At 49.3% G+C, this 23,164-nt stretch overlaps 1 protein-coding gene across 1 annotated transcript in view; it reads right to left on the minus strand.

Moving 5' to 3' along the window:
* CACNG2 (calcium voltage-gated channel auxiliary subunit gamma 2) overlaps positions 1–23,164 on the minus strand; it is a 120,014-nt gene that overhangs the window by 13,827 nt on the left and 83,023 nt on the right. The window contains exon 2 of the mRNA XM_060023921.1: positions 2,482–2,565. Within this exon, the coding sequence (XP_059879904.1) occupies positions 2,482–2,565 (84 nt within the window). The remainder of the gene's footprint in view (positions 1–2,481; positions 2,566–23,164) is intronic.

Below are 23,164 nucleotides of genomic sequence, written 5' to 3' on the forward strand. Positions count from 1 at the left end.
TAGAATCCAAGTCTCTGCATTGGTGCCACCTTCCTTAGGGAACCCTTCTGGAATGATCGCCTCCAGTCTGGGTTGGGGCCAGGCTCCCTCAGCACCCCACACTGCCTTCTATCCCTGCCTGAGGCGTCTCTGTTAGGTTCATGGGTCTGTCCAGCCTTCGTGGCAGGTGTGCTGTAGGTTTAACAGACCGGAACCGGAAGCTGACTCAGGCCCTGCCCACCCGGATGCAGCTCCACCCACCTCCCTGGACCAAAGGCACGCCCATCTCCAGGAGAAGCTCCGCCCACCTCATTGGGCCAGGGATCCTCCTAGAAGAACGACCTCTGTCTTCTAGCTTCTCTAGCCAATCAGGTTAGAGCTTAATGGAGGATGATGGGAACTCACATCTTCCGGCTTTAAAAAGTCACTTTTGTTGTCTAGCCCCAGACTGGCATATTACAGATCAAGGGTCAGCAAACTCTGCCAGGTGAGGCCTGCTGCCTGTTTTTGTAAATGAAGTTAAGTTTCAATGGAGCAAGCACAGCCGCGCTCGTGTGCTCCTGTATTTGCTTTTGTGCTGCAAGGTCAGCTATGAGTAGTTGGGACAGAGACTGTATGGCCCACAAAGCCTGGAATATTTACTATCTGTCCCTTTACAGAAAAAGTGTGCCAATCTCTGTTACAGATGCTCAAAAAATATGGTTGGATTAAGTCAATTCAAGTCAGACCCTTGAAAACCTGCGCTGCTAATGTACGTTCAAGTCTTCTGTCCAGAGACACCAAAATGAACCAAACACTCTAAGCAATTCTCTCTTTAAAATTAGGGAAGTGGAGGTATAGGATAGGTAGGAATAGCCACTGAAGAATCCTATATCTTTCTTTTGTTTAACAAATAGCATTTATTGAGAACCTACTATATTCCAAGAGCTGTTCTAGACAGAGCAAAGAATGAGACAAGGGTCCTGTCCCAACAAGCGCTTGGCATCTGGATGGTAAAGCATCACACCCTCACTGTGTCCAGCCAGTGCAGCTTTGGGTGCGGGCTCTGCTGTGTCCCTCCTTCCACCTCTGCCCTCGGGTGTGTCTCTGCCAGCCCCCGCATCCCAAGTCCAGCTGTTCTCAGAGGGTCCTCCCGCCAGGCTGTGCTCTACCTGCAGCCACGGACTGTGTCTTACTCATTCCTCTGGACCGCCACAGCGCTGAGTACGGCCTCTGACATACAGAAGGTGCTCAGTCTGCCTTACTGCCACCACCAGGCTCCTTTGAGAGCCCCAGACCTGGTAATGGGGATGACGACCAAATGACCCTTTAGGAATTCCATCTAAGAGCAGCATCTATGCAGGAATTCATAAGGGGAAAGGATGAGCTTTGTAAGATATTTCCCCCCTTTAAAGAGAAAGCTATAAATGACGTGATGTTTCTTTCCCTTCTCTTCCCAGCCGCCTGGCTGGCTTCGTGTTCCATGGGCTTGCAGTGAAACCCAGATTTCAGGCTGATCTGAGAGTTGGGTTTTGTGTGAGGGGTAATTATTGAAAGCGACAGGGGTGATCCATATAATAAAATTCCCTCTACATTTTTCATAAAAGTGATCCACGGGTAATACTAACCGATGCTGTGGGGGGATGGGAGGGAGGCTTTGGCCCGGGAAGGGCACCTGGGAGCAGAAGGGGACGGGCAATGCTCCTGGGAGGAGAGTAAACTCCCTCAGGAAGTGCTGCCTGAGAGCCTGGAGCAGAGCTTTCAACCACTTCTGCTCGGGGCGGCTTTGCTGTACCAGGTATCAAGGACCCTTAGCCCATCTCCTGGAAATCCTTTTCTCCCAGAACATTTTGCCTTGTTAGTTTTTGCTGATTCTTGAGAGATTTCCTTTGGGTCTCAAAATACTTTCTCTTGATAATATGTCTCAGGTGGATTTAAGATCACAGCTATTACATCAGGATTTAACTTTGACTTGACTTGTGGGGAAAGAAAAAAATCTCATTGTTTCAGTAGAAGTTCCAGTCTGGCACCGCCTGATAAGTTTCTTCATTGGGTTATTTAAGAAATAGCTACTGAGTGCTTTTTACATGCTGGGCCCTGGGCTGGGAATACAATCATGAACGAGATAGGTAGAGTCTATCAGAGTCCTAGTGGAGTTGGCAGCACTGCGAGGGAGCTGGTTGCTCAAATAGACAAGGACCCCACAGCGTGGTAAAGGTGCTAGGCTCTGGGAACCCCTTTGAGGGCATGGAGGACTTCTTGGAGGAGGTGATGTTTCAGCTGAAACCTGGAAGATGAGTAGGAACTTTCCGACAAAGAGGGGAGAGAAGGGCGTTGCAGGCAGAGGGAAACGGCATGCATGAAGATTTGGCCACTGGGCAGGAGGGGAGGAGGGAGGCTTAGCTTTTTCCTGCCCTCTGTGGTGACAGGGACCTCTAGATAGTCCTGGCCTTTGACTCTCGACGGATGGAAGGGCAGGACCCACCACGAGGAAGGAGATAAAAAAAAATTGCATGCACTCACGGAGGAAATATTCTGCTGTGTCAGCTTCGTAATCTGCATCCTCTGGGAAGTGATCAATTTGCTTGCAGAGACCTTTGAAGTTCCCTGGAAAACAAGGGAAGAAAGAGCTCGTAAGACATCCTAGGCTCCGGGGATTCAGAGCCCACCGGCCTCTTCCAGACTTCTCGCTCTTCTGAAACTGGCTCAGCCCTCTCCCTCATCCCCGGAGGAAGGTATCGCTTTGTCTGTTTGGACATCTGTCTGGTGAATCAAAACACACACACCCGCGGTGCTGTGGAGAGGATCTAAGGCTTAAGACTTCAAAACCCAGCCTTCCATCTCTGCATCGAGGCTTCTGAGGATTAGCTGAGGCGTGGCGGGCAGTGGAGGTTTGAATCTGTGCTGGGGACTGCCACGGAGGAAGCTGGTGAATGTCAATACACCTGCCTCTGCGCCCCAGCCCGGCTGGGAGTCACCTCGCGTCTTACACGCGAGAAAGCAGATCGCTTTCCAAAGAAGGCCGACCCCAGACGGGGCTGGAGAACATTCCCACAGACCTTTAGATGAGATTGCAAAGCATTTTCTCACTGGCAGTTACATAGAATTCACTATATGGAGCCCCTGAAAGTTCTGAAATACCCCTAGGATTGAGCCCCCCAAGGGGGCTGGGCCCTCTACCAGGCTCTTGGACTAGGACCCAACCTGTGAGAGGGGTATTAGCATCCCCATTTCACAGATGAAGAAACTGAAGCTCAGGGAGCCTAAACGACTGAATAAGTACTCATGGCCAGGAAATGATGGAATAAGGGCTCAAACAAAGACCTTTCGGTTCTAAACATCTCCTTGGTGATTGCTGAGAAAGTGAGAGCTGGCTCAGATGAAAACCCCTAGCCCAGTGTCCAGCGGGCCCCCAGCAGTGATCACTAATTGAATGAGTGAACTATTGAATACGATCTTCATAAAAACTCATGTGGAGACTAGAATTACAAGCACGGCTGCTTCATGACACCAGAGACTTTGTCTGTTTTATTTGCGTTGTATCCCCAACACCGGCATAGACACTTAAATTTCTCTGAATGACTGAACCCTCGAAGCTGTGCAGGGAGATACGGCAACCGCGGGAGAGAGGCAGGCTTTGCGGCTGGACTGCCCCGGCCTTGGGTCTGACTCAGCTTCACGGAGACGCCACACCTCAGTTTTCTCAGAGGAAGGTGGAGATCAGAGCAATTCTTCCTTCACAATTGCCATGGGGATTACACGAGTTGACATGTCTAAAGTGCTCAGGGCAGTACCTGGCACGTTAGTAAATGTGCTGGGGGTATTGACGTGAGAGAGGTATGAATCTTGACTACATTTAGCCCCTGACATTCAGGATTTTCCTGTGATGGTAGCTAATGCAACCTAATTAATACAGTCCCCAATACGTGTTAGCAATTTCTTTTCTTATTACAGGATATTGAATATAGTTCCATGTGCTATACAGACCTTGTTGTTTATCCATTCTATATATAATTGCATCTGCTAATTCCATCCCTCCCCCATACACCCTCCCCCTTGGCAACCACAAATCTGTTCTCTATGTCTGTGAGTCTGTTTCTACTTTGTGGATAAGTTCATTTATGTGATATTTTAGATTCCTCATATAAGTGATATCATATGGTATTTGGCTTTCTTTTTGACTTCCTTCACTTAGTATGATAATCTCTCGGTCCATCCATGTTGCTGCAAATGGCATTATTTCATTCTTTTTTATGGCTGAGTAGTATTCCATTGTATAAAGAAGTTTTATTATTATTATTTTCAATTTTATTTATTTATTTATTTTTGGCTGCGTTGGGTCTTCGTTGCTGCGTGCAGGCTTTCTCTAGTTGCGGCGAGTGGGGGCTACTCTTCGTTGCAGTGCGCGGGCTTCTCATTGTGGTGGCTTCTCTTGTTGCGGAGCATGGGCTCTAGGTGCGCGGGCTTCAGTAGCTGTGGCTCACGGGCTCAGTAGTTGTGGCTCACGGGCTTAGTTGCTCCGCGGCATGTGGGATCTTCCTGGACCAGGTCTCGAACCCATGTTCCCTACATTGGCAGGCGGATTCTTAACCACTGCGCCTCCAGGGAAGTTCCTCTCCGGAGTGCCCGAAAGCCACAGACCTCTCATTTTCAGGAACAACTTCCAGCCCGCTGGCACGGATCTTAACGCTCCCGCCCTCACCCGAAGGAGCAGTTTCTTTTCTTATAGGATCCTGAGCCTTGTAGCCCATGGAGTAGGTTTTATCATGTACTATAGAAATTATTTAGGAATTTTAAGGCATTAGTACACAGACCTGTGCATACCACATATAGCTGTATACATAGGATACAGGTGTGCTTATATAACTAAGTACTTTAGGTATTTCTTGCTGTTATCATGTTACGTAGGTAATTCTATACTACATATTACAGAGAAGATGGTTGATCCTTACTCTCCAACCCCCCCGTTAACTGTCTCTGTACCAAATTCGCTTCCTTTCCCAACTTTTGCAAGAAAAACAGTTCCCCAGAGCATAACGGAACTTCGGGTAGCTTCACTGCAGCTTTGTGGGATCCGAAGAGCACAGCGTTTCACTCCAGATGCTCCCACCAGGGCAGGCGTCTTCTAAGTGTGGTGGGCAGTCTCTTCTCTTGCTCAGCACCCTCCCCACCCCATACCTTGCTGTCTCCCCCTCCTCTGTTGTCCTGACCACGTCCCACGCTGCTCTCGGCATCTTGCTGCATTAACCGGAGGCCTCCCGCGCCCCCTACTAGCTCATCCTCCATCCAGCCACACACTCTTCTCTCCTGAGAAGAGTCTTTGTACCCGCTGCTAAGAGGATAACATAGCCTCCCCATTGTTAAAAGTACAAATCAGTGTATTTACAAAGCGCTTTGCAGAGCACTTTCATTTTCTCTCAATTCAGTCTGGCAAATATTTCGTCAGTGCCAACTTGGTGCCAGGCGTCTTTACGAGGAATCCGTACGGGAGGGGAGGTGCGGAGAACGGCACTGACGTGCCCCGAGGCTCCTAAAAAATTGGGGGCAGTGTTCAACCCCCAACCAAGGGATCACAGGTGGAGCCCCCACGTCTGTCTTCTAAGGGCCCCACCCTTCAGGCTGGGGGACCGCACCTGCACCTTCTCCCCACGCAGCCTGGCTGTCCCGCCGCCCCAGCCCGTGCCTCCGTCAGCCTTGGACCGTTGGGTCCCAGCATGATGCCTAGCGCAGGAGACGCACTCCAGAGATGCTTGTTGAGAGGCTGTGTCAAATAATCAGCAGCCAGACCTCTCCGGACCTGGGAATCCAGCTGCTTGTTTGATGTCTCCTGGTGGACGTTTTAAAAGCACCGTACACTCAGCAGGTCCAGACTGGAACTCATGATCTGTCCCTCAAGCCTGGTCTTCTGGAGGCACCAGCTAGGTCAGCCAATGCCTCTTCATCGCTCCCTTGTGAAAACTGAGCCTAGCCATCATCGCCGACATCTCCTCCTATTCCCTGCAGGCTCCATTCATCACGACGTCCTGTCTGTATTTGCTCTCAGTATCTCTCAAACCCATCGATTTCTTTCCAACAATAGACACCCACTGCCAGGTGGGTGCTTGCTTCCCTGGATGACTGCGGTAGCCTCCCCACTGGTCATTTTGTACCCACTGTTATCCGTCTCTACAGAGTAATCATAGTGAACCTTTGAAAATGCAAATCTGTTCAAGCCACATCCAGTTTGAAACACTCAACAGCTTCTCGATGCTCTTAGGGAAAAGCTCAACATCTTTAACAGGGTCTGACCCGGACTTCTGTCTGGTCTCACCTCCCTCTTGGTGCATGTGTCATCTCTGCTGTTCTTCCTGCCATGCTTGCTCCTACCACAGGGCCTTTGCACACGCTGGTCTACCTTCCTGTGCCCCCATCATATCCTTTGCTGTCCCTCTCTCAACCTTCTTTGGCCCTCCTGCACTGTGCTAGTGGGGTGTCTGCCACTATGCTGGCTGCTCTGTGTTGGGGGGAGGTGTTAAGGCATGAATGATGCTGGTGGGAATGTTCTGGTAGAGAGGGAAGAATTGATAACCGAGGGAGGGGATGGGACAACGCAGGAGCAATGTGAGAGGGGATGAGGTCTGGGACACAAGTACAAGGTTGGCCTTATATGGACGATGGTGTGTCCACCGCACCGGGAGGGAAGGGGCATCTGTGGGTACAGATGCAGGGGATGAGTAGGCATGGTGGGAGCTTGTGACACTTCTCTTCTGGTTGCTTTTCTTGATGAAATGGGAAGCATGCTCATCAACTGAGGATGAGGAAGGGGAGGAAGGGTTGGAGATTTGAGGGAAGTGGAAAGTGAAATTTTTCTCCATGAGAGTGGGAGAGGGAATGGGCCAGGCTTGAGACATGAAGTGTGGGCGTTGGTGGCTTGAAGGCCCCTCTTGAGATTCTGTGGTTTTCTCTGAACACATTTAGTATGTGGCTGCAGTCTAGCTGGAGAGTTGCCTTTAACCAGGATGAGAGTCAGTGAGATGAACGCAAGAAGGTGAGGGGAGAAAAGCAGTGATTCTGAAGATGGATCAGACCCTAAGCTGGTAAAGGGGACAGTGAAAAGGTGGTGGTTTCAATGTACTGGAAACGTAAGGTGAGGGTCAAGGGATGGTGGCGGGAGTGAGCTGGAAGGGTGGGGCATGGGAGTCAGAGAGCAGGTGCAAAAGACTGAGATTGTGGAAGGGGCGTGGTTATTGGTAACGTCAGGATCAATGATAAGACCATGAACCGGGTAGCTCAAGTCGGGTGGAGGTAGGGATGCCATTCAAAGTATTTAGCAAAGCTCATACAAATTAATACAGAAGACAAAACAAAATAACTTTTGTACATAAAACAAAACTAAATGTTTGCTTTTATTTCCTACATACATCAATTACATATTATAAAACTGCTTACCAAGTTAAATGTTGACATGCAAATGATTCATCAAATTATTCTAATAAACCCCAGATCAGTGGTTGGTTTTTAGAAATTATTGCTGTGATCTTTTGATGATGAGGCTCTTACAAGCTAAATGATGGCCTTGTCTGGACCGAGATTTGACACAGGGAACCATACCAGATGCTTCTGGCCCTTCTCTGTTAGAGGAAGAGTCATCCTGTCTCTGTGATATAGAATTTTCTCCTAACCTGCCTGATGCAGTTCGTTGGGGACTTCTCTGAGAAAATAGCCCTCTGTCCTAGAAAGTGGCAGAGCTGGGAGTGGTAGAGCGGGCGTGGTGGTGGAGGTGAGAAGGACGGAAACCTCAAGAGGCAGTGCTCTTGTGGGCAGTGGGGTGAGCACAGCCCGGTCCTGCCACTCAGGATCCTTCGAAGGTTCTGTTCTTCTTGGGTCCTTGCATACCCGCTGCAGAGCCAGATATACCGGGGCCTGTAGAGGCACAGAGCTCACCCTCCATCCATCCTTGGGGAGTGGGGAGAGGCCATGGGCCTCAGTCCCAGCCCTTTCCTTCTCTGCCTGTCACAACCCTGCTCAGCCCTCTTCCCCATACTTGGTGGGGCTGATTGATGCTGTGGGGTTTCAGTATTAAACAAGCAATGATGCAGGACTTGTAAGGGCTGGCTGAGCGAGGGGGAGAGGCCAGGTACTGCGAGGACTCTCTGCCTGCTTGTGAAATCTCCCAGAGGACCACAGAAGTAGCACTAGGGAATGAGGTAGTCTCAAAGAATGGGTGGGGGGAATGCCCGGGAGGCAAAGAATAGAGGCGAGGGGGAGTCAGGGTAGAGAAGGCTGGGATGAATTTCAGGGAGAAAGGATTTTAGGAGAGAGGCCGGGAGATGGAAACAGCAGGGAGGGTCCCACCACCCTCAGGCCCAGGGCTGTGGGTGATAAAACACCCCCGTGTGAGGGATGGCAGGGGGTGGTGTTCTCAGGGGAGGACAGGTTTCCATCAGAGCAAGAAGAGAAGAGATTGAGAACATGGGGGATTTTGCCGACATCAGGACAAAATTCCAGAAATCCCAGAGCAAGGATTTGTGGGGCTGGGGGAGTTGGAGATTGGGTTAGAACTCTGAGGGATGAATGGTTGGTAGTGAGGAAAGACCCAGATAACCTGGAACTCAGGCTATGGCAGGATTGGTCTCAATGGTCTCTAGGTTGACGGTGATGATGAGGCTGTGAGTGCCAGCTGGAAGCATAAGGCGTCTCCAGGAGCACTTGGGGCTCTGTGGCCCAGGACTCAGTCTGACTAAGGTGGTGCTACCAGTAGCACCCCATCACTTTTGGTGGAATTTAAGTTTGGTAGAACATCTGTGTCGGCAGACATTACTACCGACAGCAAAGAGCGGTGTCATCTTGTTTTCCTGATGCCAGCCTAGAGTTCTGCTGTATTTCTTTCTGGTTGGTGGTCATCAAGCCCAGGAGTTGACACATCTTCAGGCATAGATGGATCCAGGTGCTCAAAAATCTGGTCTCTCTCACCATCTCTGATCATCCTTCCTCTCTCCCCAGGGTAGAGACTAAGGGCTGACTAAGTGCTTGGGCCTGGTGTGGTGGAGGGAAATCTGACCTGATTCTTGCTCTTCAGGGACACGCAGTCTTGGGGGAAAGACAGAAAGCACAGAATTTATTAGAATGTAATGTCTCACGTCATTAGAGGGATGTATAAGGCCTTATGGGAGCATAGTTTTTCAGCTGACTTTTGTGTAGCACCAACTTTATGCCATGCTTGTGCGATCTGCTGAGGACACAAAGGAAAAAATATACTTTCTCCCACAGAGCATGCCATCTATGGGAGACAGAGAACAGAGGCTGTGGGGTAGCAGGATGTGTGTTGTGACAAAGCAGGACGTGTCTGGGAGCACACAGAGGGCTGCAGATCCAGGTGTGTGAGTGTGCAGGTGTTGACACAGGCCTCCTGACTTGGAAGGTGGAGGAGTTAGCCAGGTGAAGCAGGTAGGTAGGGGTGTGTGTGTGTGTGTGTGTGTGTGTGTTGGGGCATGTGAGGAAGTGGTGGAGGATGAGAAGGGATTCTAGGAAGAAGGGCCGGCAAGAGCAAAGTCAGGGACCTGCTGGGCACACAGGAGGGAGCAGAGTGTCTCAGGGGTCAGGCAGGTCCTCCAGGGCAGAGCTGTGGGTAACAGGGAAGCCTGGAAGCAGTGGTGTGCTGGGGCCGGCTTACATCAGGGGAGCTGATTGTTAGTGTCTCTTCCTAACTCACATGAGTAGCTTGAAATCAGCCATGGTGGTAGTGTTTGCACCACGGGAATCGGCAAGCACTACAAATCAAGGTCCCCTTTCCCTGCCCAGAGAGCCAGCTGTTAAACATTTACCAGGACACGCTTGCATGAAGGGCAATCCCGTATGAGGGCTTGGCTGGTGCAAAGACGTGACATCTTCGTGGGATTGGAGATTTACAGAAAGATTGGTCCCATTGGGAGGGCTGGATGGGTCAGTGTGAGGGCAGGAGATAGCTGGGGAGGGGCAGGGGCCAGGTCCCGCAGGGGCTTGTGGTCCAGGCTGAACTGAAGAGGGGGCATCTCAGCGTCCACTCCCCCTACAAGCATTGCCTTCGAGCTTTTGGAGGATGAAGAGGTGGGGGGACTCTCCCACCATGAACTATATAAAGGATTATTCTAATCACCGCGAAATCTCTACTGAACCTCCACCCCAGAAGGGCCAGCGATGCCACGTCAACCCCAGAGCCCAGGGACTTCAGGCCAAGCTGAGGTGGGAAGGCCACGGGCTGTGCCTGAGGCAGCTACAACTCTGCCTCCAGGAATTTCCCACTTCAGATTGAAAATTTCAGCTTGCAGGTATTAAGTAGTTTAAAAGGAGGTTTCATAAGCTTTGTAAAAAGCACATTAATATCTGACGGCACCCACTGCTGTCTCATTTATTTGAGATGCAATAAGCTCTCATAAACCTGGTCATTAAGGGTTGAACAGACACTGTTTTATTTTCCACGTATTCACGAGAGTCTGAAAGAGCAGCTCGGAGCCGGGAGGGTGCGCGGAGGGGGCCGGCTGATGCACGGGGAGGAGATCGGCTAAGCGATATTTTAAGTGAAGCAAAGGAAGGGCTTGGTGGGAGCTGCTTGTGCTGCGTTTTAGACCTTTTCTGCTCCTGGCTGTTTGCTTTGCTGGCAAGGGCCCTCCCTGACCGCAGGGATTAAGGACACCTTGGGGCAGGTGGGCGAGGCCTGGCTCGTCCCTCTCGGGAACCCCAGGCCCCGGGCTGCTGCTGGAAGGTGTGAAACGACAGCCTTTGTGGCTGTGATAAGTCCACTCGTCCCCGTTCATTCATTCACTTAACTGTTTTGAATGCCTGCTATGTGCTAGGTCCTGTGCAGGCACCGGGCCGGGTTACGTGGGGTAAGAAGGATGTCCTGCCTGCCTGCCTTCCTCGATGCTGCCCTATCTCTGTCCTGAGCTCTCACCTTCCAGAAGCCCTGGGCACAGCACTGAGCACTTGCCCACACAACTTCTGGGAGTATATCCTGTCCTGATTCTTGTCAGCTCCTTCTTTAGTCCTTTCAGTGTGATGTGGGGGAGAGATTGGACCCCAGACTCAGAGAGTTCCAGCTTCTAAGCCTGGCTCTGCTCGCTATGAGCTGTGTGGCCCTGAGCAAGCCATGTGACCTCCCTGTGCCTGTTTCCTTAGCTGTCAAAGGGGGATGTTAATCTCTGCCCCGTGGGGAGATTCTGAGGACTCAAGGAGATAACAGAAGTGAAGGCCCCTTGTGCAGTTCCTAACCCAGAGCAGGCACTCAACAAATGTAATCCTTCTTTCTCTTTCTTCTTCAAATGATGCCTCTTTCAGGAAGCCTTTCTTGATTGCCCTTAGTCGGAAAAACTCTCTCCCTCCTCTATGCCTCTGTGAAGTGCTTCTAGATTTTAATGGGCATAGGAGTCACTGGGGGATCATGTTAAACCAGATTCTGACTCGATGGGTCTGGCCTGGGGACTGAGACTTTGCATTTCTCACAAGTTCCCAGGTGAGACTGATGCTGCACGGTCCCTGGTGGACCACACTTCCGGTTGGTTTTCGAGTACTTTGTATCTGCTTTGATCATATTTTGTGTTCTGGTATCATTGTTTAGGAACAAATGGCTGCAAATCTGTAAGTTTCTCAAGGACAGAATTTCTTCTAGAGAGTTTCCTGAACATACCATATTTCCCTTGATTCCAAGATGCTCACATGCACATTTCAGTGAAATTGGGTTATGTCTTATAATTGATGGGTTCATTTACTGCTGTGTGTCTCTTTTCTCCTGAAAAAGCATTATTACTTTGATGGTGTGTCTCATAATTAATGATAATGGCGACACAACAAGTGTTTATTGAACAAATGAACAAATAAACAAACGAATCTGTGTGTATTTGTGTGTGTGTGTGTCTGTGCGGGCAGAGAGTGTTCTATACGTTTCCATTCTCCTGAACAGATGAACATTATGACACTATTAGAATTCCTGGGGCACCAGGATCTTTTGTACGTCTCTTATTAAAAACTTATTTGACAATATCAAAATATGTGTATAACCCAAACCCCAGCAATTTCTCTTAGAAATTTGCCTTGGGAAACCCTTGCATGTATGCATGAGAAGATGTGTACGAGAATGTTCCTAACAGCATTACTTGAAACAACAAAACACTGGGAACAACTCACATTTCTATTGTCAGAGGAATGATAATATCTTGGAGTACATTAATATAATGGGATATTACACAGCAATGAAAGAGAGTAGATTACAGCTACACATGTCAACACGGTTGAGTTCTACACACATGATACTGAACAGAACAGAACAGAAATAGACTCACAGGCGTAAAACATGAACTTATGGTTACCAAAGGGAAAGGGGGGAGGGATAAGTTAGGAATTTGGGATTAAAATATACATGTTACTATACATAAAATAGATTACCAGGGACTTCCCTGGTGGCACAGTGGTTAAGAATCCGCCTGCCAATGCACGGGACGTGGGTTTGAGCCGTGGTCCGGGAAGATCCCACTTGCCGTGGAGCAACTAAGCCCGTGCGCCACAACAACTGAGCCCACGTGCCACAACTACTGAAGCCCGTGAACCTAGAGCCTGTGCTCCGCAACAAGAGAATCCACTGCAATGAGAAGCCCGTGCACCACAACGAAGAGTAGCCCCCGCTCGCTGCAACTAGAGAAAGCCCGCGCGCAGCAACGAAGACCCAACACAGCCAAAAATAAATAAATCTATAAAAAAAATTTTTTTAAATGGATTACCAACAAGGATCTACTGTATAGCACTGGGAATTATATGCAATGTCTTGTAATAACCTATAATAGAAAAGAATGTAAAAAAAGAACATATATATATATATATATATGTATATATAAAACGGAATCACTTTGCTGTACACCTGAAATGAACACAACATTGTAAGTCAACTGTATTTCAGTAAAAATAAAAACAAACTACTGAACGTAAAAATCAAGCCACGGAAAAATACATATGCTATGATTCCATTTTCACATAGTTAAACGTGTACAACTGGACGATAGATTGTTTAGAAATACATGTTTGTGGTGAAACTGTAAAGTCAAGCAAGCAGTGTTAAACACGGAATTCAAGAGGGCATTGCTCCGAGATGGGGGAGAGTGGTTGTGGTGGCAGAGAGGGGACAGGTCAGCCTCAGCGTACCGGGAGGCGCCATTTCTTACCTGGTGGTCAGTGCACAGGCCCTCATTTTATTGTTATTCTCTATGCTTCGCTATGGCAGAGGCTGCTGGCTGTTTCCTAATGTCTCGTTCTTGCCGTCTTCCCACATTTTGCCGGGACAGATGGCTTCCCAGAATATGGACTTTAGTTCCCAGCCTCTCTTGCAGCTGGCGGTGGCCATGTGACCAAGCTCTGATCAATGGGGTGGAAGTGGAAGTGGAGGGAGAAACTTCTGAGAAATGTCCTTCGGGGGATGGCATGTGCCCTTCTCGATGACCCTTGCCTCTAGGCACGTGGAGTAGGGAGCTCCAGTTGCCATCTTGGACCATGACACAACCTTGAGGATGGAGAGCTGCATGATGGAAGAATCAAATACAGACATCTGGGCCATGCCGCCATGGAGTGTCTTATCTCCTGAACATTGTATCTCCAGAGTCAGGTGATGGGAGAGAAATAAACTATCTTTTTAATTTTAGTTAAAAGAAACAACCCTTGTTGCCAAGTCTAATCATAATCAATGTAATCATACAGATTAAAATAGTCTTCTGTACGTATTTAATATTAGATACATTTTAAAGAACCCTCAGTGCCTGCATAGAGCAGGTGCTCACTACGTATCTACAGGACAATTGAGCAAAAGAATGAATTAAAAGTTATCTCAATGTTCCTCACAACCCCTTTGTTCAGGATAAACTTTGCCCTGGTTCAGTGCTGGCTGTGCCTGTAAATAAGGGAAGAGGTGGGCAGGGGCGTTGCTGAGAATGAGTGTGCAGGGGAGAAAGTCAACTTAGACAAGGGAGCCAGGAAGGAGGTGCAAGACAGTGGGTTTGACCTCAGACAGGAAGAGGGAGTGGATCCCGGTGAAGATAAGTGAACGAGGATCGTCGGTGCTTAGAGGTTGTGGACGAGGCCCCAGAGACGTTGGTCAGGGCCTTACACTGGGGGCTCTGGGTGTCACAGGCAGGGGTGCCCTCATTGGCTGGTGGATCAATATAAGCCTGACGAAGACTGAGAACTTGGAAGGATCTGGGTTCTGAACTTCAAGGCCCCTTCATCACAGCCTTGCAGCTCTGTCCCCCCTACCCCATAGTGCTGACACTGGAGCAGGCTCCCGGGGACAGGAAAACCTCAGACCCACAATCACCACAATGGGATTGAAAGCCTGTTCCCGATGAGGTTAAGGACACTCCACAGAGGTAACAAGTCAACCTAAAATGTACTCTATAAAATAGGCCTGTAGGTTTGGGTGTTGTCATAAGCCGTGAGGAAACCTCTCCCAGATACAATTCTATTAGTTCACCTCCTGCTGCTAGAGAGATAGCGAAGGTCAGTGGTTAACCTCAGAGTCTGGAGGCGGGCAACCTGGGTTCATATCCCAGTTATGCCACTGAACCTCTCTGAACCTCAGTCTTTTCATCTGTAAAATGGGGAGACAGTAGACCTATCTCATAGGGCTGTGAGCATTGCATGACACACTGCATTGAGAGGGCTTAGCGCAGTGCCTGGCACCCAGGAGGTGCTCAGTATAGTAGCACCAGTCAGGTGCTACTCCCTGGGCCCCGTGCTGGGGGTACAGAGGGGTTACACACAGTCTCTGCTCTCGAGAAGCTCACAGACTAGTGATTACATTCTGATGTCAAGATTGCTCCCAGGTGGAGGCAGGCCCAGGGAGTACGGGAGCCCGACAGGCATAGATCCTCTGGAACAGGACTGGTCAAAGGACTCTGTCAACCCCAGAGCCCCAGGAGTAGGCGGATAATGAACAAATACTGCCATGTGCCAACTGCTCTCAATTCATCTTGAGAGGCTGGTGGCCTAGTGGAAAGGTGGCTGGGCCACCTAGTGAGAGAGCTGGTGCTTGAGCCGTCTTTCTGCCACGTCTTAGCCGTGTGATCTTGGGCAAGTCATTCACTTTGGGATTTATTCAGTATTTCAGCTGGTCCTCAAACTTCTCCTGAGTGCCCACTAGCTATGGTGGTTGAGCTGGGCGCCGTGGTAGAGAGGGGATCGGTACAGCAGGAGTGGCCATCCCCAAGAACGGTGTCTAGGAGACACTGAGACAAAAAATCAACTTATCTGACCCAGAGTGAAAACAACAGCAAGGGTGGGGATGGTCACGGTTTTGGTCCCTTGGAGAAGCTGCCACGAGCTAGGTGCTGGGTTAAGCACTTTACACTTAATCCTAAAAAACCCTTTTATTATTGTCTCCACTTTAAAGGTGTGGAAATAGAGGCACAGAGAGGTGAAGACACGCACTGAAGGATTCACAGTGTGAGCGAAGGAGCTGGGATTTGACCCCAGGCAGTGGGGTTCTAGTGACCACTAGGTGATATTGTTACAGCAGAGCATGGGAAGGTGGAGGGTGGGCGGGAGGGTGCCTGGCTCCGTCTGGGTGGTGGTGGGCTGTCAGGAAGGCTTCCTGGAAGAAGCTCCATCTCAGATGAGCCACGAAGGATAAGCAGAAATTGGCAGAGGAGCGGGAGGGTGGGGAGGTGTTGGGAGGAAGAGCAAGCGTTAACCAAAAAGGGAAGATGGGATCCTGCAGCCGAGAGCTTTGTTCTGTCTGAAGGACAGATGGTTGGGCTGGATATAAGCCTGTGTGTGTGTGTGTGTGTGTGTGTGTGTGTAACCAGTCCAGAGAGATAGTAGCTGTGGTCAGATTATTTGGGACCTAATAAGCCACGCAGAGTATGGACTTAGCAGCAGTGGGGAGCCGCCTGCTTTTAAGCAGGTGGTTAATGTGACCAGACTTGTGCTTTAGGATGATGGGCCTGGTGGCCGCATGGGGAGTGGACTGGAGGGACAAGCCTGAAAACCATGAGCCCAGTCCAAGCCACCAGCATCTCTTGCCTGGACCAGTGCGATGGAAGTGGTCCAGGTGAGAGATGGAGGTGGCTCAGGCAGGGTCAGGACAGTGGCGATAGAGAGATGTGGGTGGATATGAAGTCAGTTGAGATTTATTTATCTGTAAAATGGGGAAATGGGCCAGTCCTACTTTCCTGAGGGTGTAATTGAAGAGATGAAATGAGGTGAAATTGAGAGCTAATAAACCCACTTGGTAACTTGCAAAACTCTCTGCAGAGGTGCAGGCTGATTACCACAGTTATCCTTCAGCGAATGTGATGGGGCCAGACAAACAACTCTCCCTCCATATATATACCTCCTAGTCCCCGGACAAACTGCTGCTCTAAAACTCACTAGTTGTGCCACCTTGGGTAAGTCACGTCTCCTCCTCTCAACTTCTATCTTCTCCTTTGTAAAAGTGTTTATGTTGTAAAAATGAATAAGATAAGGTGCAGAGTACTTGACACTATGCCTGCCACATAGAAAGCGTTAGGAAATAAAAATCTTTCCAGAGCTAGCGTCTCTTCCACTACTCTGTGTACGAAGATCACAGGGCCTGGCTGCCAGGCCTGGCTGGCGTCCCACAGGCACTGTCATCTGAGGGACCCTCCTTCCTGCCAGCATCTTGTGAAGGTCTTCAACATGTTGCCCAGATGTCTCCATGGAATGAGAAAATGCCAATGGCCTTTCCTGCTTTGCATACTCTCCCTTGATTTTTTGACCACCAATTCCCCCAACCCTCTTTGATTCATTTTCATCTGAGGTGTCTTCAATTTCATGGCAGAGATCCAGGCCAAAGTGGTCAAATGCCATGGAAACCACTGGCCCACGTGGATGGAAATGTTTCATGAGATGAGGATCCACAGGCCTGGGGATGCCCATCTAACCACACTCTTGTTTCCAAACCAAACATGCTCAGAAATCTTCAAGTCTCCCATTACCTGAAGCACAAAGGGCAGACATCACGGCACAGCCAGATTCTCAGCCGTGTCCAGTTGGACCCAAAGCTTGCCACCTTATCTGCTCTGACTCTTGTCTCCCAGCTATGCTGGACTCAGGAGAGCGTTTGCCTTTCCCCTTTCCTCACCATTGCATACACTTTCCTTCCCTGCTGAATCAAGCTCTCTCCTCTTCTCCATCTGAAACAATGCCCGTTTCACTCCAGAGGGTAGGAATGTACATGCAGGACCGGGACTAGGGTCAGGTGCCTGGGGTCCAATTTAAGGAGGCACTCATCCTCAGGGTCGTGCAGGTGCAGTGAGCACCTCCTTCAATTCTGCAGCTTGTCCTAGCCTGGCCCAATGAAGGGGAGAAGTCAGATCAGCACCTGGGTGGGTGTTGTGGTTTTCAGAACTCCCACGGTAGTGAGCTCCCTGTCACTGGAGGGGTTCAAGCAGAAGGTGGTCAGCTGCCTCTTAGGGATGCTGAAGAGGTCATTTCTATACTAGCTGGGAGGTGGAGTAGGTGCTTCTGAGGTCTTCCATCCTCTGGAAGCTAGGATTTACGGAGCCCTCCCTAATCCCACAGCTCAGAGCTGCCTCTCCTTTCTTTCAACTGTGCCTTTACCTCCAGGATCACTCATCTGGCAATTAACCACAGGCTGCCTCATGACGGCTCTTGTATTGCCGTCTTGTCATTTCAAATTTCACAAGTGTACGTGTCATTTTCCTAATAGCGTTCCACATGCATTGAGGAAAAGGATTGAACTGTACACTTTCTGTTCTTTCTCTCAGTGGGTGAGGGAGCCTCTCTAATGTTTATTAAAAATCTTCTCTGTGCCGATACTTTACACCTCACTTGATTCAATTATCACATCAACCCCTTGGGTAGGTTCTGTTAATGCCCATTCTACAGATGAGAAACTGGAGGCTCATAGAGCTTGATTAATATCAGCTACTCTTTTTAATAGAAACTCGGGACTGATGCTATCCGGCTGCCTGGGTATGCAGCCTCCAGCAAATTGCTTAAGTGATTTTGGCCTCGGTTTCCTCACTATAAAATGGGATAATACAGACTTCCCTGGTGGTTTGGTGGTTAAGACTCTGTGCTTCCAATGCAGGGGGCACGGGTTCGGAGAACTAAGTTATCCCTGGTCGGAGAACAGAGATCCCACATGCCGCAGGAGTAAAAAAAAAAAAAAAAAAAAACCGATAATAACATCACCAATTTCACAGGTTCTTGTGAGGGTTGAATAAGTTAACATGCATGTCAAACTCTTAGAACAGTGCATGTCATGAGCCTTCAGTACCTATTACCTGTTATTAGTTTCTATTGTCATTGTTATCAAAAGAGTCGTGAGCCTTGTCATATCTAGAAAAAACAATGATCAGAATGCGAGTCTTGGTATTTCCCGGAGTTTAAATAAATCTGGACCAGTCATCCAGGTGGGAAGACAGGGCCATTCACTGTCAGAGCTTGTGATTTTCTCAGAATTGTCCCTCTCTCCGGGAGAGAGAATCCTGCCCAGAAGCCATTTGTAGAAATGGAAACGTGAGTATCTCATGAGTCTAATTGGCAGGAATCCATCCCCCGGAACTTGATTACCGCTGGGGAAATTGCCAAAAGAGTTTTCAAGCCTACGAAGCTGGGACTTCCCTGGTGGTCCGGTGGCTAAGACTCCGAGCTCCCAATGCGGGGCGGTGGGGGGGCCTGGGTTCAATCCCTGGTCAAGGGAGCTAAACCCCACATGCCGCAACTAAAGATCCCATGTGCCGCAACTAAGACCTGGCACAGCCAAATAAATAAATACTTAAAAAAAAACCCTGAACAACTATTTCTAGAATTAAAAAACTAAAACAAAAACTACAAAGCTGCGGGCAAGACTCGGTCTTCAGTTATTGATTCATTGATTGATCAAAAACATGTTGGCAGACTTCCCTGTGCTAAGCACTCTGCTAGCGGAGCACATAGGGATGAAAAACTCAGAATCTTCTCTGTGAAGCCTTCGTAGTCTGGGGGAGGGGTGGACCCAGTGAGCCTCAGCCCCACAAAGCCAGCCTGTACTCAGAGAGGTGCAAACAGGACAGCCAGGCTGCCCGCCTTCTGCCTTTTCACCACAGTCTGCAAGAGGAAAGGGGTTCTTGAGGGATGAGGAAAATTACTGAGAGAAGTTGCAGCTGACCCAGACAGCTCAGCTGGGACGAGGATCAGGCGGCAGGCGGGGCTGGGTGAACCAGTTGCCAGGTGTGTGTGGAAGGGATGGAGGGAGGCTCTTGAAGGGGGTGGACCGCCAGAGCCTCTGCCACCCCGCTGAAGAAGGGTGGGCTCTGGGAAGATCTGCCCCGCCAGTGCCTCCGACTGCAGTCGGCTGCTAAGAGCAGCACTTTGGTTGCTATTGGAAAGGGAAATGCCATTTGCATTTCTGTCACTTAAAACCATGTGGTGTTGTGACACTCTGGAATTTGAAGATAAATGTTTAATAAAAGGATTCAGTTTGATAGAATGTCAGAACTTAATTAGATCAACAAAGCACGGAGGGTTTTTCAGGCCCTTCAATTAGGACCTATTTCGGGGTCTGGTCTGATGAATCTCCAGCGCCACTGAGGTACTGCACGGGCTGGCGTGGCGCTTCCGAGTCTGAGGTCTGCCATTCGCAGATTCTAGTTCAAGGGCACTGCTTTCTGCAGCTGTAGTAGAGGGAATGCAGGGTTCCAGCCCACTCTGTGTGGAAACCTACATTTGCTAGGGTTGGGGCTGCAGCAGTCACCGTAGAATGACGCAAATGAACCCTAACCTATGTGAGGTTCAGGACCATGACCCCAGGTCAGGTGAGGACTCCTTGGACTGAGGAACTGTCTTCAAGCCCACTTGGCCCTGACCCCAGGGGCAGAGAAGGTCCAGGCTGCTGGACACTGGTAAACAATCCTGTTTTCGATCCTAGCCAGGGCTGACGTTTTGCAGATATGTACTGATACAACTATACTGGTTGTCATATGTGGCTTAGTGACGAGAATGCTGTCCAAACACCCCCAAATCCCCCTTCTCTCCACTTGCCTGGCCACACTGGCCCCCCTTTAGGATCTCCTGGACTGTTCCCCCAACCAGCTACTAAAGCGTTGGAGCCCAATGCAGGTGCTTCTCCAGCACCGTGGCCAGCCTCCGTTCTGCCTGGTCAGGGTCTAGATCTCAGCAGTCATGCAAAATGCTATCGCCCCAGTTCCAGCCTTAAAAGTGACAGCAGTCTGGGTGGCAAGAGGTTATAGACCTAGTAGTGGGAGCTTCGGGGTCAGACCCCACTGAATTCAAGAGCTACAGCACCGCTGCCTATGAGCTGTGTTAGTTCTCTGAGCCTTCTCTGTGAAGGGGGTTAATAACACCTACGTCCAAACATTGCTGTAAAAATCAAAGAACATAAATAATGTAGGTGGTTCCTGCGTGTAATGGTTAGCACTTCAGATTCATACTCCAGAAATCCAAGTTCAAGTATCAGTGGGATGTTTTTAAAGGGTGTAGAATGTATAGTTTAAGAGTATAACGTCTGGAGCAGACTGTCTAGGTTCAAATCTCAGCTCCGCCATTTACTAGCCACAGTCTTGGGCAAGAAATGTCACCTCTCAGTGAGTTTCCTTATCTGGCAAATGAGATCGTAAATATCTATTGTTGGAAGGGTAAATGAGCTAATGGGCTTAGGAGAGCATTTGGTGCAGAGTAGGAATTCAGTACATGTTACTATATTTATATTATGTAAATGTCTGGCATAGAATAAATGCTTAATACATGGTAACAACTACAACCACTTTTGAGGATGGTCCTTACCAGTATTCTTCACCGCCTGCATCAATGTTTTGCACTGCTTTTGGTCCCCCAAACCTCATAACTTCTTAGGAGAGAGAAGACCATCTCATGGTGACGCTTCTTCCCTCATCCCTCCCAACTGGCCAGCATCTGCCAGGTTATGTGGCTCGTCACATAATGAACACAAGCATACAGGTCCAAAGAATGCCCTCCCCCGGGTCTCCTCAATCCTGTTCCCCTGAAAGTAGCATGTCCATCACCCTCCAGGCTACGATGCTACTTAGCAGGCAACCAATACATTTAAAATCAATGAATAACGAGGGAATTCGGATCAAGGAAGTCTTTCATCCTAAACTTGGGAGAGGATGTTTTTAACCAGTGGTTTACCAGCTGCAGACATTTCATCAGTGAGACATGCCCTTTCCCATGAATATTGTGATTTCCAAAGTGTGTTTTGCTGTTGCCAGCCCAAGAGATGCTAGTAAGAGATACATCATGATGGGGTTCCTTTAAGTTGGGGCAATGCTGGGTTAAATGAGGTTAAATACATTTCCTTACTGTAGGGCTTTTCTGAGGCTTTACTCTGCTAATTGCATTCTCAAAATCACCTTTGGGAACATAGTGCACAACCTTTCCAAAAATTCATTTCAGTAGAGGGGTGTGTGTGTGTGTGTGTGTGTGTGTGTGTGTGTGTGTGTGTGTGTGTGTGTGTGTGTGTGTTTCATATCATGGGGCAGATTCTTTAGATTGTCCTTTGGGAGACATTGCATTAAATGAATCTTGGATTTTACACCTGTGCCTTCATGCAGAGCAGAGGGTAATGAAAAAGTATAGAGTACAGAGCTTTCCAACACCTTTTTTTCCTTGAGTGCTAGCACGGGAGGTGTTTTTACACATGTCCCTACATCTGCCCGCTTCCGCTCTGCCCTGTTGGCACCATTTGACCCAGCCAAGCACTCCTCCCTCCTGAGGCACCCTCTTCCCGTCATGCCTGGGACCACACGGTTGCCTAGTTTTCTCCCTGTTCATTTTAGACTCCTGTGCAGCTCCTCTTCCTCTGATTATCTTGTTCATTTGGTGTCCTTGGGGCTCTCCCCTTGACCTTCTTCTCTTTTCATTTTATGTAAGTTCCTCCCAGAATCTCATCTCATGGCTTCAATTTTCATCTACATACTGATCACCCGCGAGTCTCTATGTCCAACCCAAACCTGTCTTTTTGCCTTTGACTTTATGGTGCGCTGGCTTCCCCGCACACACATCTCACAGATATCTGCACCTCAGCCTGAACTTACTGCCCACCGTCTACATAGACCCTCTTCCCAGAGGCTCTTTCTGAATAAACCATACCTTCATCCAGCTGGTTTCCCAAGCTGCAAATCTCGGAGTCATCCTTGATTTCTACCTCTCCATCCTCACTCTTGTCTAATTGCCAATTCTTTAACACGTCTTGAATCATTCATGCCTCAGTGCAGACTACTATCCACTTTCTGTGCATTATTACAATACCCTCCACCACCCACTGGCTTCCTTGCTCTCCTCTTACCCACTTCCAATCTACCCTCCACCCTGCAGCCACTGTGATTTGCAAAAGGTGAAATCTGGGCTGCCTCTTCTCTGCTTAAAGACCTTCAGTGGCTCCCCATTCCTACAGGACAGGGCTCTTTGGCAAGGCCTCCAGGACTCAGCACAATTCGACTGCCTCTCCAAGCTCTAGCCTCATCCTTCTCCAGAAGCCACGCCCCAGCCACCCTGAGCTGCCTCGACTCCCATGAGCCACTCCACGTGCCTGCTCCTACCTCGAACATTCCCACATCCTTTCTGCATGTATTTCCTTTCCCTCTTCCCTACAACTCCCTCCTCTCTGCCCCCCCTGCCCCCATGCCTCCTACTGGTGCTTCAGTTCTCAGTTTACTCATCAGTTCCTCTAGGAAGGCTACCTTGAAGTCTGCTCCTGCCTCCACATCACCCCAAAGAATGGGCGGACCCCTCTTCTTCTTCCCACAGCCCTCCATGCTCTCCCATTTGGTAACACTTCCCACACCACCTTGAGATGGCCTGTTTCCTTGCCACTTAGAGAGCTGCTGGGTGTACCATCATGTCTTTAGGCAAAAGGCAGCCTGCCCACCTCCTCGTGTCTCCAGATGTGCCCACGCAACATCTCAGCCCTTGCCAGGAAGCAGCAGGTAGTGGGGACTAGCTAGTGGGGATGCCGCAATCACTTTTCCTGTGTTAGTGTAGCTAGCGAAAGGCTTGTGGAGGGAAGAGATTGCAACTTTTGACTTAAATGAGGTTTGGGGATTTTCTGCAGTTTGCAACAATCCATCTGCCCGTTACCAGCTGTGATGTGGAACTGACAGCACTGCGACTTGCTGCACAGGGGGGAGGGGCTCTGGAGCCTGGAGGCAGAACTGACTTCTCCTCTCCCAGCTTCTCTTGTGCCTTCCCTCACCCCCTGAGCAATGCC

Source organism: Delphinus delphis, chromosome 11 (assembly GCF_949987515.2).
Source record: "Delphinus delphis chromosome 11, mDelDel1.2, whole genome shotgun sequence".
NCBI classification, from domain to species: domain Eukaryota; kingdom Metazoa; phylum Chordata; class Mammalia; order Artiodactyla; family Delphinidae; genus Delphinus; species Delphinus delphis.